The sequence below is a fragment of the Diuraphis noxia genome, unplaced genomic scaffold (assembly GCF_037042655.1).
Source record: "Diuraphis noxia isolate RWA-SAM2 unplaced genomic scaffold, SU_Dnox_SAM2 contig0002, whole genome shotgun sequence".
Classification (NCBI taxonomy): Eukaryota; Metazoa; Arthropoda; class Insecta; order Hemiptera; family Aphididae; genus Diuraphis; species Diuraphis noxia.
This window is the reverse complement of record NW_028301712.1, coordinates 5,070,801-5,088,103: the sequence shown is the minus strand read 5'-3', so window position 1 is coordinate 5,088,103 and position 17,303 is coordinate 5,070,801. Positions and strand designations below refer to the sequence as shown.

The following is a 17,303-nucleotide window of genomic DNA, read 5'->3' as shown; positions in this document are numbered from 1 at the left end:
TGGGTCATCCACTGTAGCACCATTATACGTACCTAATAAATGACATTTTAAACTATATTAGATATATTATGTATAAATTATGTACCTAACATAATAATAGTTAAATATTTGAAAACCAACAATATTAACATTATGTTTCGTATGTTGGAAACATTTTTTTTCATGAACACCTAACATGGTTGTGGAAAAATACTGATTTTTAACGCCCTCGCAATTATAAATTTTTAAGATTTATAATGCCTTAATCTACAATTGGTTAGATTAGAATGTGTCGAAACATTTAAACGTCTAAATTAAATATGCTAACTGTAGCCTGTTGATAGTAAATACTAAATAGTAATACTATATTAATATATAAAAAAATATGTCGACGCATGTATAAAAATATACAAAAATTAAAAATTATTTTAAAAAAATCAATGACTCTACAGGTGACCTATACCTTAAAAAAACATGGTAAGTAATAATTTGTGAGTTGATGTGATAGTTTGTAAATTGTTCTGTTTTGAGTAAAATAATTAAGATTTTAATACTTGAAATATGAGAGCCAAATTACATTATATTCTATTAGTAATAATTAATATCTATTATATCTAATAATTATTATTGTATAGAAGTAAAAATGACAGGAAATTATAATGTAAGTACTCGTACCTAATTTATTTTGGCAAATACCTATAGTTAAATCGTTAAATGATAACTTTCACTTTAACACTATATTTTATTGTTATTTTTTTCTTTAATTTGAATTTGCGGTAAAAACAGCAATTTCATTTGAGGAACATCACAATTATTGTATGTAAATTTGTGAATGTAATATACACGAGAGCTTAGTATAATACTTATACTGAGTGTAACAGAAATACCTGAAAAATGAAAAAACTTTTTTCTAATCAATGTTCAATTTTTTTTTATAAATATGGAGAATACGAAAAATTGGCCACAAACAAAAAAATTGTATCCAACCCAAAACTATTTTAATTTTGATAAAAAAATATTGTATTATATGTGGAACACAAAATAAAATCAATTAAATACAAAAAAATACAAAAAAATACTAAAAAATATTGATTAAAGCAATAGTTAGGTACTTAATTTGTCAGGTGTTTCTGTTAAATCATGTATATTATAACTTATTGTTTTTGAACTGTTTGTGAGTGTTGTGCAGTAAGTTATTAATTATTATTATTATTTTGTCATTGCCTATTGATGTTTATATAGAAAACCAAAGACTTCAGTAAATGAAAATTATACACAGCTATGTTTCCGCTCGTCGCTAAATAGATATAATAATGTTTTGACTTTTGTCCGGCCAAAAAAACTGAATGTTGGGTTTAATACAATCTTAAAATGTATAGCTAAATGTATAATACAAATGACAAATGCACATTTTCGAAAGAAACGTGAAACGTTCTGTTGTGGGTTTTGTGTAAACTTATTTTTAATTGTGTTTTAGTTTTTTACTCTCTCCAGATTCCCTCTAATTATACCGGCATTAGGTCTCATTGATTAATATTAGCTTATTAGATCCACATCAAAATTTCAGGAATTCCTTTTTTAAATAAACTAAATCTTTTTATATAAATTGAACTATTTTTACACTAATAATAATATTTACAAGTATTACGTTTTGTGTGGTAAGAAGAAACAAACGTGTTTTATATTAGTCATAAGTTGTGACTCATAACGTTCCACGTACCTATATAACCCATATAATATATATTAATTAAATTTGATATTTTTAGATTTATTACTGATTATTATTATTATTATTAGAATAATTTGGCATTTCATAGTTAGAAGTTTTACATTTTAATAGTAAGAGCTAAGATGAACGGAAATACTATAATATTTTGGCAGAAATATTGAACTTGCGACATAAAGTCTTCTTCTTCATGCTTACTACACATGAAACGTAAGTTTTTTTATACTGCCAGTTCTTTTATACTCCCGAACAATAAATTTAGAAATTATAAATAATATTTTAAACTATTTTCGCTTTCTCTATAATTTTAGAGCGAGAGAGGACTGTCTAATATTGTTTTAATTTCTAAACACAATTTACGAAAATATGAGCATGATAAATAATACATACAATAATATTATAGCAAAACTACTATACAATTTTAAATTTTTTTCTACTTCGTCGTAATGACTCGGTTAAAATGTATATTCAAAGTGCAGTGCGAGCATCGGTGCAAGTGTAATATTATACGTTTAATAATATATCTAATTAAATCGATTTTAATTGCCAAAAAAAGAAAAGGAAAAACCGTACACACGGGTGGTAGTTTTGAAATCATTGAATCGTCGAATAGGTACCAACTCTATGTATACGATGGCTGTGCAATAGAAACGCGCCATGACGAAGGTCGGGAAGATAATTATTAAAAGGAATGGCTTTTTTTTTTTTTACTGTGGTTGAGAAAAGACGTAAAAACAAAAAAAATATACTTTTTTCATTCGTCGCTGCTACTGTCGACTATGATGACGACAGCCGCATCGTAAATCACAATTAACTACTTGGCATAATAATATGTTATTATTATTATTACGAGTGTGTTTTAAGTTTTTGAATTTTATTTCCTTCTTCGCCGATTAATGCACAAGTCCATGACGAGGACACAACACCTGGACCATCACGTGTCAATATTATTAATGCATTCGACACATAATAATATAATAAAACCTATATGCGAAGTAAAGCTAGTGAGTGGTGATACTCGTTGTAGTGTCATCCGGTTATGCAATATAACGATAAATTATACCACAGATACTAGGATTATACTTAGGATTTCTTACTATACTGACTTTTCACAGATGAGTTTGATCGCTCTTTTGTACATTTTAATATTATGTTATACGTAGTAGTAGTAGTAGTAGTACCGATAGGTAGGTATAATATTATGTTAGTTCATTGGTCGCTTCCCTAAAATATTTGTGTTTATTATAAATAAATAAAAAACCAGCTGTTGATTTACTTTTTTTGGGTTAGTTACATTTTTATGTATTTTTTTTTTTTCGTAAACACGAGTTTAATTATTATAAAAATCAACAATCATTAAAACGTCTGAAACAACCTGAAATAATATATCAAGGGCGTGGATTTTAATGGAAAATGTGTTTATATCCTGAACGCTTGTGTACCTATTACTTTGATTACCAAAAATGCGTTTTAGCCTTTAGGAATTGTAGATTCATAATATTTTTACCACACATTTAAAAAAATAAATATTTTCATATGTTTGATTCGATTTAGATACATTACCAGTACTATGTTGTCAATGAATGTTTATTTTATTGTTTTAATGAGCAATTTTGAATTATAAATCAATGTTATAATATATCAATTATTTAAAAAAAAATGTATGACTAATTTTCTAGTTGTCGAAGCCAAAACATAATTTTTGTGGTCATTAAAAAGATATATAATCTTCAAAAATATTGAAGTACAAAATCACATTTTTTTTATTCTCCATCTTTATATTATGATTATAATAATGCTTTAAATATTTAATAAAATATAAACACTTTAAACACGTGGATTTTTAAAGATGACGTTGTTAATTTTATTGCAGCATGTAAAAAAATATTTTAAAAAAATTAATATTTTTCTAAATAATGAGTGGTTGCAATATGTCTTTCGTTATTAATTATCTTTATGGTTTGTAAATTTATGATGCTTTTATTAACAAAGCATAACTAGTGTGGAAAATAACCCTAATAAATAATGAATAAAATCTTTTCATATTTTCATGATTTACCTTTGTGTTATTGATTGATTTGACAACATTTAGTCAGTCGACAGTCACCTGCAATGTGTTCACGTGTTGTAAATTTATTATTATTATCTTGGTATTTTTTTGAAATGGAAATTTTAAAATTGTTCTTTATTTCCATGTTTTGTCTTTCCTCAGTATTTTTTTTTCCGATTTCCGATTACGCTTTAACTATGGTAGAAGTCCGTATGTCAAAAATAAATAATGATGACATCCTGCAGTGCGTTCGTGATCTAATATAGCCGTAGGATAGTGCACGTATTAATAATAGAGTATAAATAATAAAATATCTTCGCTCGTATGAACGGAAACAATCGTATCATACTTAAAATTTGATAATAGATACAATAGTGTGTGTATGTTTCTGTGAAAAAAATTTCAATATCTACAACATTAAGCTGTTGGGATTCTATTCTTGTCGACTTCGTGCTTTATTATTAGTTGATTTGGTTAAATATGCGATTATGATAGTTTTCCATCATTTATATTTTATGTACGATTGAGTGTGTTCTCGTATATATATATATATATATATACATATATATTTTAAATTGTATTCAGAAATTTGTTGATTTTCTTATTTTTAACGGTTTTATTTGACTCTTTTAGGTTACAAATGTATTTTCTCTAAAGAATACGTATTAGTTATTACTAGGGCTCGGATTTTGTAGCAAATGCTTCTTTTGAGGGGAGTGTGATAGAAAGATAATTCTTACATATAAATACGTTTTGAATCGTTCTGATTTTAATGAAGTAAACTTTTTTTTGCTTTTTTCCACAAAATCTGCTTTTTATTGCTTTTCCCTCTATTTGGTTATTTTTTCTTGAAAACTTAGCTTATTTATATGTATATTATACGTCTTGGACTATATTATTATTACCAGAAATTATAAAACCAGTGAAAAACCAGTAATAAATATATGACGTATAAAATAACTGTCGTTATTGTGCCGAAATACTTTTATCTACAATTAGTTGTAGTCTTTTTCTATGTATAAAAATATATTAGCACCCAATCCAATGAGTTTTAATGGAAGTAACTTGACTAAATATATGACTGCAAGTTCCTTTATTAATATCTAATTTTATGTGTAATTGAAATTTGCTTTTTTAGAATTAAATTAATAAATGCTTTTATTGACTACTTAAAATACTTTTTTAAGGATTTATTTTGCTACAAAATCCGAGCCCTAGTTATGACGTGCTTTTAGTGCATATTATTCGAATCCGCTTCCTACAACAGTAAAAAGTGATAACAATAATTGTATTGTTTCTACTCGTACATTATTATTTTTTACTAAAATATTATCATCGCGGTGTTGTAGTTGCGGCTCGCAAACCAGACAAACCGGTGTAGTGACGGAGTGAGTGCAGTGTGCGTGCATGCGCGCGCGATCGGCCGCGAAAGGTGCACACGGTGCGCGCGCGCGTCGAGTTCGGCCCGGCGCAAACAGTCGGCCGGTCGTCGTGGGACGGTGGTCGTCGCGTTGTGCAACCGGTTCGTATCGTCTTCGTCGTCTTCGTCGTCTTCGCTCACCGTTTACCCACCCATCATTTCTCTTCGAATTCTAATAAACATAATATTATACCTTCGTGGTCGCCGGACTTGACGGGTACACGTACAGCCCCCGCGATGGACTACCACTACGACGTCATGAACTGCAGGACACCCAAGGAACAGTTCGCCGAATGGGTAAGTGTACCTTGTCAAATTTATACACTCCGGACTTTGCCAACACCCCCCCCCCCCTCCCACGACCGAAGACGATGACGTCCCTCGCGTTTAAACATACAACGGATGGGTATATAGGATTGGTGGCCTGCCGAGGCGAATGATTATTGTAATATTATAAATCTAACCAGCACCGTGGTCACTATATTATATTGTACTACCATGGCGTGACACTCCCCTAAAAAAATGTATACTGTTGATCACTCGATGTCTTATCTATTAATTTAGTGGTAACCCTCAGTCATTATACATATTATAACGTTTGTTATTATCCCGACTACGGTACTCTAGTCCTATATAGATACTATAATTTTATTCTGTTTACTGTGAGAGTGTACACGCGATATTAATGAGACGGGACTTTCGGCTTTCAAAAATACCTGTATGTATATACTATTATAAGTACTATTACACCTATTATTATAACGTTACTATTCAATAGCATATTAAACAAATCCTATCATCAAAAAAAAAAAAACACGTTCTAATAGATTTATATATATATAAGTATAAAATATGGTATAATATTGTTCTGCGATTTTATTTTATTTTTGTTATTTTTAAGAACTAACAGTTTTTTTTTTTTAACGATCGTCGCGTGAGTCGACGTTATATATTATTATATTGTACAATTTGTATAGCAGTTCTTCACGTCCGGTATTGAACTCTACTCGAGTGCTGGTCAGTGAACTGAACGACCGGTAACGCACGGCTCGTGCATATGATATACCTATAACGCAGTCCTATAACAATAATAAATAATCCACCGGACACGCCGTCCAAATATCACCGAACACATAGTCTTTCCTCTCACCTCGATGCCAATTATTACAACAGAACCGACGAGCATAGCGCATAATGTTATCGTATATAGTCGTACGTTTTGTCGGTTTCGCGAGCACTTGACTATGCACTTACGAAATACGAAGGAAACCGAACGATAAAATATTGTAGTTTAACTATACGAAATCATCGTCGGATGTGGTAGGTATTATTATTGTTATTGTATACCGGCGGTAAATGGTTCGTGCGGTGTAGTCTTATTCGTCACGAGACCCGACGATGCAGATGGTCAGAATTCGGGAAAAAAAAACTTTTTTGTTCGTATTAGTCTCCACCGCCGTGCCGTGTTTACCCGCGCGATGTAAACACTTTCAGAATTTCCGAGGATCCTAGATCTTCCACAAGGCTATATATATATGCATACATATTATACTTATACACGGGGATCTGAATGTACATATCTATATATGGCTATAGAACTGTCGAACAAACGTGTTTGTTATATTATTATTAGTGTTATATACTGCAACCTGCGCACGTTAAAACGGTTAGGTACGTGTTGGGTGTAACGTGACGTTATACAGAGATTCTCTATAAACAGTGCGGCGATGGTCCGCCGTGATTTTCCGTATTATCATCCAACTACTAATACAGGAAAACGACGAGACTCGGTGGGCACATATTATAGTAGGTACATAATAATATAATATGTACACGAGTATAATATAATATTAATAAATCATATTTTATAATCACTTTATTATATGAACCTGATATAAAATTAATCTATAAAAAAATCAATATTAAACATTTAAATGAGATCTAGCAACAACAAAAAAAGTAAATAATGTATGTGATTATTTGGTTCATATGTTCATATTATAAATCCTGATACCTAAATAGTGTAATAATACGTCTTACAACTAGCCGTTGGGATTTTCTTTTAAAATTAGACGGGGGCACATGCCCACCTTCCACTCCACCAAAATTACGTCACTGAACCCAAAAACACGTAGACGCGTGTGCGCTATAATAGTAGTTATAATAATATAATATTGTAAATGATACGAGAATGACGACGATTCGTAGGGGTCCCATACGGCCGCGCACGCCTCCGAAGTGGCGCGTGGGTACCGCCGACGTGTGTGTGTACGTACGATAGATAGCAATAATATTATGCCGTATTTAAAATGTATTTTATATACCTGCCTACGGGTTACGACGACTATTATACCGACATCTGTTTACGATAAAAATGAAATTACTGAAATGCGGGCATAATAATATTATAATATTATATAGATTTATTTTATTAACAATATTGTCGGGTAGGTACTCACACAACGGCCGCGGTAGCAGGTTCGACTTTTTTTCCTCCGCTCTAAACTCGCGTTCACGTGAGAAATATAACACTTGCGAATTGCGCGGACCGACACGCCCGCTCAGCGATTTCGCCAAAGTCGTTATCAGATGCCATTTATTATATTACACCTTTCGTTTAATAATAATATATAATAAACTAAACGACGTTGACGCGCGCGATGTGCCAGCGCGGAATATCGCACCTCGATAACACCGACCACCCCGTCGCGGTGCGGTGCAAAGGGAATATTCGCGAACACGAACGGGACATTAAAACCAAGACGAATCCGTTAGCACCGTTTCCGCGGAAATTCTTCCGAATACGGCGGCGATATCATTGCTATATATACCAGCCGGTACCAATACGAATATCATTCACCACACCCGATCAGTGCCCTGACTGCGGTATAGGTTCCAGGGAGTGTCAGGATACCGCGGTGCAAAACCCCCTAAGTAGTCACCTATATATAACGCGTGCATCGGGCCGTTTTCGTACCCATCACACACTCTGTGGCCGACACGTTCGCGCGCGCCGCCGTGTTCGTGCGATCTCTGCTCCGGTTGTTGCGCCGCCCGCGCAAAACATGTCCGATGAGGTAAGATATGATATTATTATATTCTTCACTCGCTCGCGTTTCGTTGACTTGTACAACATTATTATTACAATATTCACTACACATAATATATAGCCACAGATCCGGATCGGACAAGTTCGAGCCATCGACTTTTGTGCGCTTTATCGGCCCACTTACAAACTTAATATCAACTGCACCTACAACAACCATAATTAAACACCAATTATATAGGCTCCGTTTTTTTCGTCATTAAACTCTTAACACATTTTCAGTCGGCAGCCTCACGATTTAAAAAGCTCGAAATTGTCATGGGCCATCGTGAGTTTTACTCGGTATAACTCGGTGGTTCAACCAGGTCCTGTATATGACGTCGCGGGTTCTTATCATCGTCCGATTTCGTTATGAAATGCATATGCAATCGATTAATGTATGATCGCGACTGGACGTATCGTCGACCGTCGACAACGATACCTATATTATAATAATATTACTACCCACTTACGGTACGCGCGATTTTATTATCGAACCGTTTTCCGTTTAACGCTTGCAGTTTGCTAGAATTTCGCTTAAATTATTATATTATGTGTACAGGTACAAGACAAGTGTTCGACATTTTTTACCACCTTTGTCAGTGATACATCTGTATCAGAACATTTAAGGTACGCGTGACAACCGTTATCCATATAGGATTTACTATATGATGATGATGATGAAACGTGCACGTACAACGTACATAATATCATATGTAATGATATTTTTCGGGTTAAGGCCGGACGCACTCTCATGTGAGTGTGTTGCTCTGGGAGGGGTGGACACGCGCGATCTCCTGACGCCGTCGCTGACCAGACGGTCTGTCGGACCGTATCGGCATTGCACCTATAGCATTATTATAAATGTATAAAATTATTATCACTATACAATACACTCGTCGTCAGCGGTGTGGTGGGCGTCTGACCTTGAACGGATGAGTTGTACTCCAAACCTGGTGTGTGTGTGAGCTGGAAAAACGAAACGAATTCATGCACCGGTTGACGATCTCCGTGGTCGTTTCGTGACGTGTTGCAAACGCATACACATATATGACGTGTATTATATTATGATAATATTATGCGCCGATACCTACGAGTTCAGCCGACAAATCCGCACTATTTTCGTAATTCTGTATCGTTGATAATAGTATTATCAATTATTTTTATCTCCAATGCGCGTTCGCACTACTATACGAATAGTATCTACCTGTTGTATACGACTTTATAACATTGTATTATTATAACGAGTATCCGGCGCGGATTTCATGTTATTCAATTTTTTTTAAAAAATTTTTTAATGTGTGATTCCTAATTGATATTTTAACTGTAAAATCATAAAGATATACCTTGGCAGCTCGAAGTCTATGTATAGCCATGTAGGGATCACGTGACATTTTATATACTTGTATATTATATAATAAACATTATATATATAATAAAATATATAATGTTATGTGTGCTTCGTTCGCGATATCATTATGTATAATGATACCATACAAACCATGAAGATATTATTTACGATGAAACATCTAAAAAAAAAATGGCATTCGATGTAACGCAACTGCGTACAACTTGTTCTGGTGTTAGCTATTCGGTTCGGGACAAGTGGACGATTATTATGAGCGATCGTGGTGTTCTTTCACGGTTATCTTTACATATTGTACTTAGTGTTTCTTACACTCTCAATTATCAAGTGTTTACGCTCACTTAAAATACGATCGATATAATATTATAAGGATTAATAAATGGTATTAAACTGTTAACTGAAAGTGGTTAACGAAATCTGTTTTTATTTAAAGTAGATTTTGGTTTTTTTGTTTTTTTTTTTCCATAATTAGGGAGGCTGGTATATATTATATAAGTTTTTTCTATTAATATTTTCAAAAAATCATGTATATTTGACCCTTATTACTGTAATACCACATCTGATTGCTTAAGTTCTATATACTTACTATTCTTTATTCGATACTTTATTCATAATACATTATAACATTATTTACATAAAGTTGTTTGACATTTCGAATTAGCTGAAATTTAGCTGTACAGTTTAAGTGCAATAAGCTACCTATGATATGAAACATGAATTTCCTTAAATAGCTTATCACCTTTTTTAATTTAATAATTAAAGTGTATTAGTCATGAGATTACTGGTACGTCATATATATGTAAATATTAAAATATATTATAATGTATAATTAAATGTTGGAACAAAATATTATACTTATAATATATGTATTAAGTGTCATGATGATTTAATTTATTTAACTGTTGAGTAAATAATATAAAGAACTTTTACTATCACACGATATATAATTATAATGTATATATTTTATTAGAATAGTACAGGTATTTATCAAATTATTTGGTTCAAAATGTTTTTTATTAAAAAATATTATTATTACTTATTCCTTTGAAACGATTAGCTGTTATAGTATTGTATATAATATTAACTAGGCAGCTAGAAGCGCAGTCTATAGGAACTCGTTTCCGGGACTATTATAGTAAACTCATAAGTAGTAAAAATGTCAGCTATAAAAAATATAGTATTTACTACATACACAAGTTACATGAAGAAAATTAACTGAATATTTTTTATTAATCTAGTATTATTGTATCGACAATTATGGAAGTATCAATTTTCATTCCTTCATGATCAAAGTCAAAGAAACAACCAATGACTAAAATAATTTATATTTTTCACTTAATTCTTATATTTATTTTTATTTACAAATATTTACACTATACATCGTTGGTAGTACCTGCAGTGCTTGATTTGGGGAAGTGACGCGAGGGGATGGAGTCTTCTTTCTATTTTAAAATTTGTTTAGCGTATCCCTTCTATTTATTTGAAACGGAACACTGGGAACACAACATTTAGTTAGGTTAGTGAATTTGTAAATCATCAGTTTTTCTGATGTTAATTATACTTACCTATAACCTATAATCTATTGCCATAATATTTTTACATTTAAATTTACTATGAAAAAATTGATTGTTAAAATTCCTTACCTTAAAATATAGTGAAAAATGAAAATATATATATATAATATAAGATTATACGTGTGGTTGAAGGTGAGTGTTCGGGCTTCATCCCCATGGTAACATGAGTACATGACAGTAAATGTTGTGTGGAACGCTTGTTTATCTGACATTAGTAGAGTCCCTTTTCTAGTTTTTTTTTCCGATAGATTTGGTTATAACTTATATCAAAAAGTATTTCGTTTCCAAATACTTAAATAACCAATCCTATAAAGATTATTAGTTACCAGAAAAAAGTTGTATATACTAATAGTTTTTATTATAAAAAGATGTTCTACAATCTAACTTAGTTGTATAACTTCATAATCTTACTTTATTTATTATTATACGACTAATTTATATAAGAGGCTATAATATGTTTATGTCTTCACTTTAATTTTCACATCTCGGCATCTCGCTATACGTACCTTGTAAAATATAATATTTACAGCATTGATTCCTTAACCTTAGGTTATATACTTCATATATTATTTTCATTTAAACTCTTAAAGGTCTTCACTATTTTAAAAATGTTGTCTAAAATGACTTAAATTTAAAGGGTACATAATATTATCAGGCCGTTTTTGATTTAACTTTAACATACCTTATCTGTCTGCTATGAAAAATTGTCAATATACAAATCAATTTTTTTTAGAAAAAAATCCAACCTTTTTAATATTCTGTTATAATTTCAATAAATTATCTCAGTGCTCAGTAGACACATTCAGAATTGTTTCATGGGAGGTAAAGATTTTAATATTAATGGATACAGAGATAATTAATATGGAATATTGTCTAGTCTATATAGGTATGTTACGTATAGGTACCTACTACCTATATCGATTTATATTGAACTCAAAATAAGATAAATTCTTAGAATAACAATACATTTTTTATAAACTTATTTTTTTTCTTAATAAAATTAAAATTATAATTTATGGGTGGTCTTGTGTCAGTACTATTGTTTGTTGTTACGTGATTATGAGTTTATAGTTTCGCGGGAAATAAGCTAAACAACTAAATTATTAAACAACAAAGAAGATAATTTTTGTTGTGTTGTAGAGTTTTACATTTTTTGATATCATTAATGCAATAAAAAAAATATTATCGATTTCAAATCTATTATTTGTTTAGACTTAAATCACTTTTTTATATTAATGTTATCAAAATAATAAAAACGCTATGACATAGTAAATTGTATAATATTCTACTCTTCTGTATCGTGTATAAATTTATAAATTTGGCTCTTTAAACTCGGTATAACTGTAGCCCAATTGTTTCTTATTCACGCCGAAACGGTTTCTCAAACAAAATTATGACATCATCTTAATTACAATAATATTATAAAGTGCCTGTATACGCAATATTTTTGGCAAAATTTAGTTCTACGTCTGTATTACTAATAATAGTATAAAATTTATACTATAAATAATAGATGCATTATAAAATATCCGTAGAAATAGTCAACAGGGTCTCACCACTGATCAGTGACCACCGTATCTACTTAGAATTGTACCTATTTCATAATATGTAATTATTTATCACTGACTTGAAAATTTATCACAATATGCAATATAGTAATCTATACTCAATGACGGGGTCACGGGGTACACTCGAAACAGCACTGAAAAATTTCCGGTATTTATAGTATCGAATAGTATATTTCAACATAATATTATTGTGTACTGAAGATTTATAAAGACATTTTACAACATTTTAAATAGGACGCATAATATCCTTAAAGTTTATTTACCTATGATATAATATTGTAAATTATTTATTTAATTTTATTATGTACTCCGTAGTAAGGAGTTGGGCTCATAACATTATCTCATGATTAATCGTTGGTCAAGACATTTATTTTTTATACTTCATTTTAAAATCATCTGCAGCTTAAATAAACTGTAAGTATATAAGTTGTTTGGTCAAAGTCATGCAACAGAAGAGAAGTTAAAATATTTAAATACATAATATGAGTTATAACTTATACCTAAATTACCACCAGTCAGATACTCAGATAAGTGGGAACATAATATAAATACCTCACTGAAAACAATGGACAATGAGTCATGTGTATTTGCGTAAACTCGCGTCTCGAACGAACACAATTTAATGGGTGTGTTCCTCTAATAATAATATAAATATATTTTATGATTTGAGTTCACCGTTTTCTCTGTAAAACCTTTTACTGTTTTCACTCTTATGACTACAATATTGTACTTACCCACTTTAGGTGTAAATAATTATTATAATTTTTTTCCGCCGATAAAAAAAAATGTGTGCTTATACGCGTGTTAAGACCGCAATGCCATATCGGAGATAGCTTGATTAATATTTAAAACAGTTTTAATAATGCATAAATGCGTCTATATTGCTCCTATATGGTATATTTATTTCTGAAGAGTTCGAGTGACAAGTTCTACATTTCACGGGAGTCTGAAAAGAAAATTAAAATTTTCTCGCTGTATTTTCTTTCATGCTTTAAGTTGCGTAAGTTGTTTCGAGTATAGCTTTATGTTTCATATATATGCAATAAGACTGTTCTCTTTTAAAGATGAAAACCACATTTTACACAAATTTATCCTTATGCGCCCACGGACGTTGTATAATCCATAATTATTTTTTATGTTGACAATGTAATAATATACTGCACAAATGAATAAATAAAACAATGTTGACATATAATTTTAATAGTATTTTAAAATAAATGGGAACGAATAGGACACTTACATTATACTCGTCAACTGTCCATTAATAAACATAATGTTAAAACTGTTAGCATATTTATAATAATCGGGGACAATGCGAAAATGCTACTCAGTAGAATTTTATAATTCTGTGAATTTTAAACATTGGGCGATGACGCGATCGAAATGAATTGCGTTTTCAAAATGGCACGTATTTATAGAGACTATATCAAGTACCGATCCTACCATAGCGCGACGCTGCGTAATATCTGCGCAACATCTCGAGGGACCTTCGTCAGCCTGGATGTGAAGTTTCAGTCTAAAGAATGCAAAAAATTTAGTTTTATTCATAAAAATAATAATTTAATAGTAATTTTAAATTTACAATAAAAACAAGTGATTTAATGATTATATAGAACAGATAAAATAATAAAGATAAACTAACAACAATAAGTTAAATAAAATGTTGTTTATTTACGACAGTTCGGACAGGGGGCTTGAGTGAAACATATAAACGACTAATTAAAAATTAACAAAAAAACAAGGAAGTCGTCGTTTTTCTGAATAATAGGTGTCAAATGTAGTATAGCGTACTACTATATAATCTCGTCGTAGAGTGGATCACTAAAATAGGTATAGATAAGTTAAATTTTAAGTTTTTAAGGTTTTAAGGTTAGGTACACGAAAACTGATTCTGATCTCGCGGAGATTGTCTGTAAGCCTTCTTTTTTATTTTCAAAGAAAATTGTTCATATTACCTACTATATACTCTATTAGTAATGATAGATTGAACCAGTTTTTGCCAAAAACAATTTGCAACTTTCACAATATTATTTCATTTAATATTACTACATAGTTGTTATTGACGTATAAGTCAATGCCTATACTAGTTGAGAACGTTTTGAATAGGTTCATGGCGTAAATCACTTAAAAATTTATAAAATATTTTAAATAAGCGATCTTGTAAGTATAATATTCAAATATTAATATACAGTATTACATACATGGCGAAGAGTTGCAGGATCCTACGAATAATATTTTTTGAAATATGTATAATTTTTATTGACAAATCTAATTTAAATTACTTAATTGCATTTTTTGCTTATTAGTCGATTAACGTTAAAAGAATCATCCTATAGCTTATAATATCTATTAAACCATATAATATAACATAAAATGTATATTTCATACTCGTATTTACGTGGACGTGATGGTTGGTCATTAGAGTAAAAGGTTGTCCTTGCACCAAACCTAAATAAAATAGTTCTCGCTCTCTCTCTCATTCTCTCTCTTTCTCATTTCTCTCGCGCACTCGTTCACTATACATACACTACAAATACGTATTCGTTTATCCACCGAAGAGATCGAACCATGCCCATATACGGTCGTCAATGTCCAACTGAATGCGATGACGTCACTGCTGTATCACGTGCCAAAGTGTCACCGTTGATCGTACTTATTATACCAGGATATACTTCCGAAATCTTCTTTTTATTTATAAACGAGTCTATAAGTATTGGAATATATCGAAAATAATGCAAATCACTAAAATATTACGTCGTAAATATAATATATACGGAATAGCTTGGTGTTCACATACGTCCCGGTTTTTCCAGGAACCTACTGGTTTTAAATATAGAGTCTTGATGTACCGATAACATTTTTTCTGGACAGCTCATCATGGTCCTAGAATTAACAAAGTTCGGTTTAATTAACATTTAACTTTTGCTATACATTTTAACATTTCTAGTAGAAAAATAATATTATTTTGATAAATTATAAAATTATATTGTTATAACTAGGTTAGTGATTACTTGTCTTAATTGATGAAATATATTTAAAAAATATATTTTGGCTTGTTAAAAAGTTTAAAGATATAAATTCGTTATGCGCTAAAGTGCTAATAACCGTATCTTTAGTTTTCCCAACTGTGTCAAATTGACCTAGTTATATTATGTATCCAATCTTTCTTTCAAATCCTGATTTTGATATTCATGTTTATTTAAATACCACATTTTTAAAAACTTGAATTGTATATGCTTCGTAATACATATGTATTTTAACCAAGATCTGCTGATTTTTTTCTGTAAATTGTTAATTAAATGTATTTTTTGATGATCTTAATGTATCTAATTCAAAATTCTAACGAATAGTTGTAACATAACGTCCAAGAATCATAATAATAGGTTTGGGACTTTATCTTAAATCATGTTAGGTATTTGAGAATTTGAGATACAAAATTAAATTTGAAAAATTTAGTACCTAATTATAAAATTAAAATTTAATAAAATATAAATAATTTTTAAAATCACACAGAATTGAATGGGGATGATGCTTGGTAATTCATCATAATATTGTGTCACATTATTTTTTTTTTTTGATATTAGAAATAAGTCTTGGCAGTGGAGATACGTCATTGGCTGACGTAGTTTACATTGTTTAGGAAGAATCATTATATACATTATTCACATACACATAATATTACAACATAATAGATTATAAGCTATTAATAATAAGGGCGTCGCATTATTGTTTACACTTTTCGTTGTGTTTTTGTTTCAGGGAGCTGTAGCTGACGAAGTATACGAAGGAAGGCCGTGTCTGGAGTGCAATGACAACTGCGCAGGATTTGTGCCACACCCGTGGAGGTAAAATAAAAACACATTTACATAAATACGGCCAAGTACACGTTAATACATGTATGATGCAGTACATATTATATTGGGTTCCACCGAAATGGTAAATTAAATCAAATGGACAGTGCACATGCCAGGACTGAACTAAGGGAGGCAAACTACTTTTTTAGTTTCATAACTATGATGAACCTGAAAAAAAACTTATCAAGTTGCTACTTGCCAATTAGTTGAACCCAAAATAGTTGAGAATTGTAGGTTGACATAATTTAATGGAAAATTAAAATATAACAATTTTGTTTTACATCTGTTTAAATTTTGCGAAAAACGTAAAAATTATAGAACAATGAAAAACGTTGTTAATCGTTTAATGTTTTGTAAGTCATGTATGTTTCCGTCCCCACGATTAGACGTTATGGCTTATGAGTTCTGACCATTCTGTTTGTTGTGATTTATCATTATCATACATAATAATTTGAATATTATCATAATATACACCATATATAATTATTATGACGGTTTTTTTTTAACAATTTTGTTTTTTATATCTTGTATTCAAAACGATGTCATACGCGCATCTATATTATTCGACATCCAAAGCTGTCTTTGAATATTGTCTTGTACTATATTATAATATGAATTCCATAAAAAGGTGTAAGCGTAACTTATTTGTATGTGGTACCTAAATAATTCACCAATTGTTTA

At 30.7% G+C, this 17,303-nt stretch overlaps 1 protein-coding gene across 1 annotated transcript in view; it reads left to right on the top strand.

The window, feature by feature from the left end:
* The first annotated feature begins 5,237 nt into the window (after positions 1–5,237).
* Positions 5,238–17,303, top strand: part of Lmpt (four and a half LIM domains protein limpet) — a 101,855-nt gene continuing 89,789 nt past the window's right edge. Inside the window, exons 1-2 of the mRNA XM_089221465.1 lie at positions 5,238–5,472; positions 16,528–16,613. Coding sequence (XP_089077591.1) covers positions 5,413–5,472; positions 16,528–16,613 — 146 coding nt within the window. The 5' untranslated portion in view covers positions 5,238–5,412. The remainder of the gene's footprint in view (positions 5,473–16,527; positions 16,614–17,303) is intronic.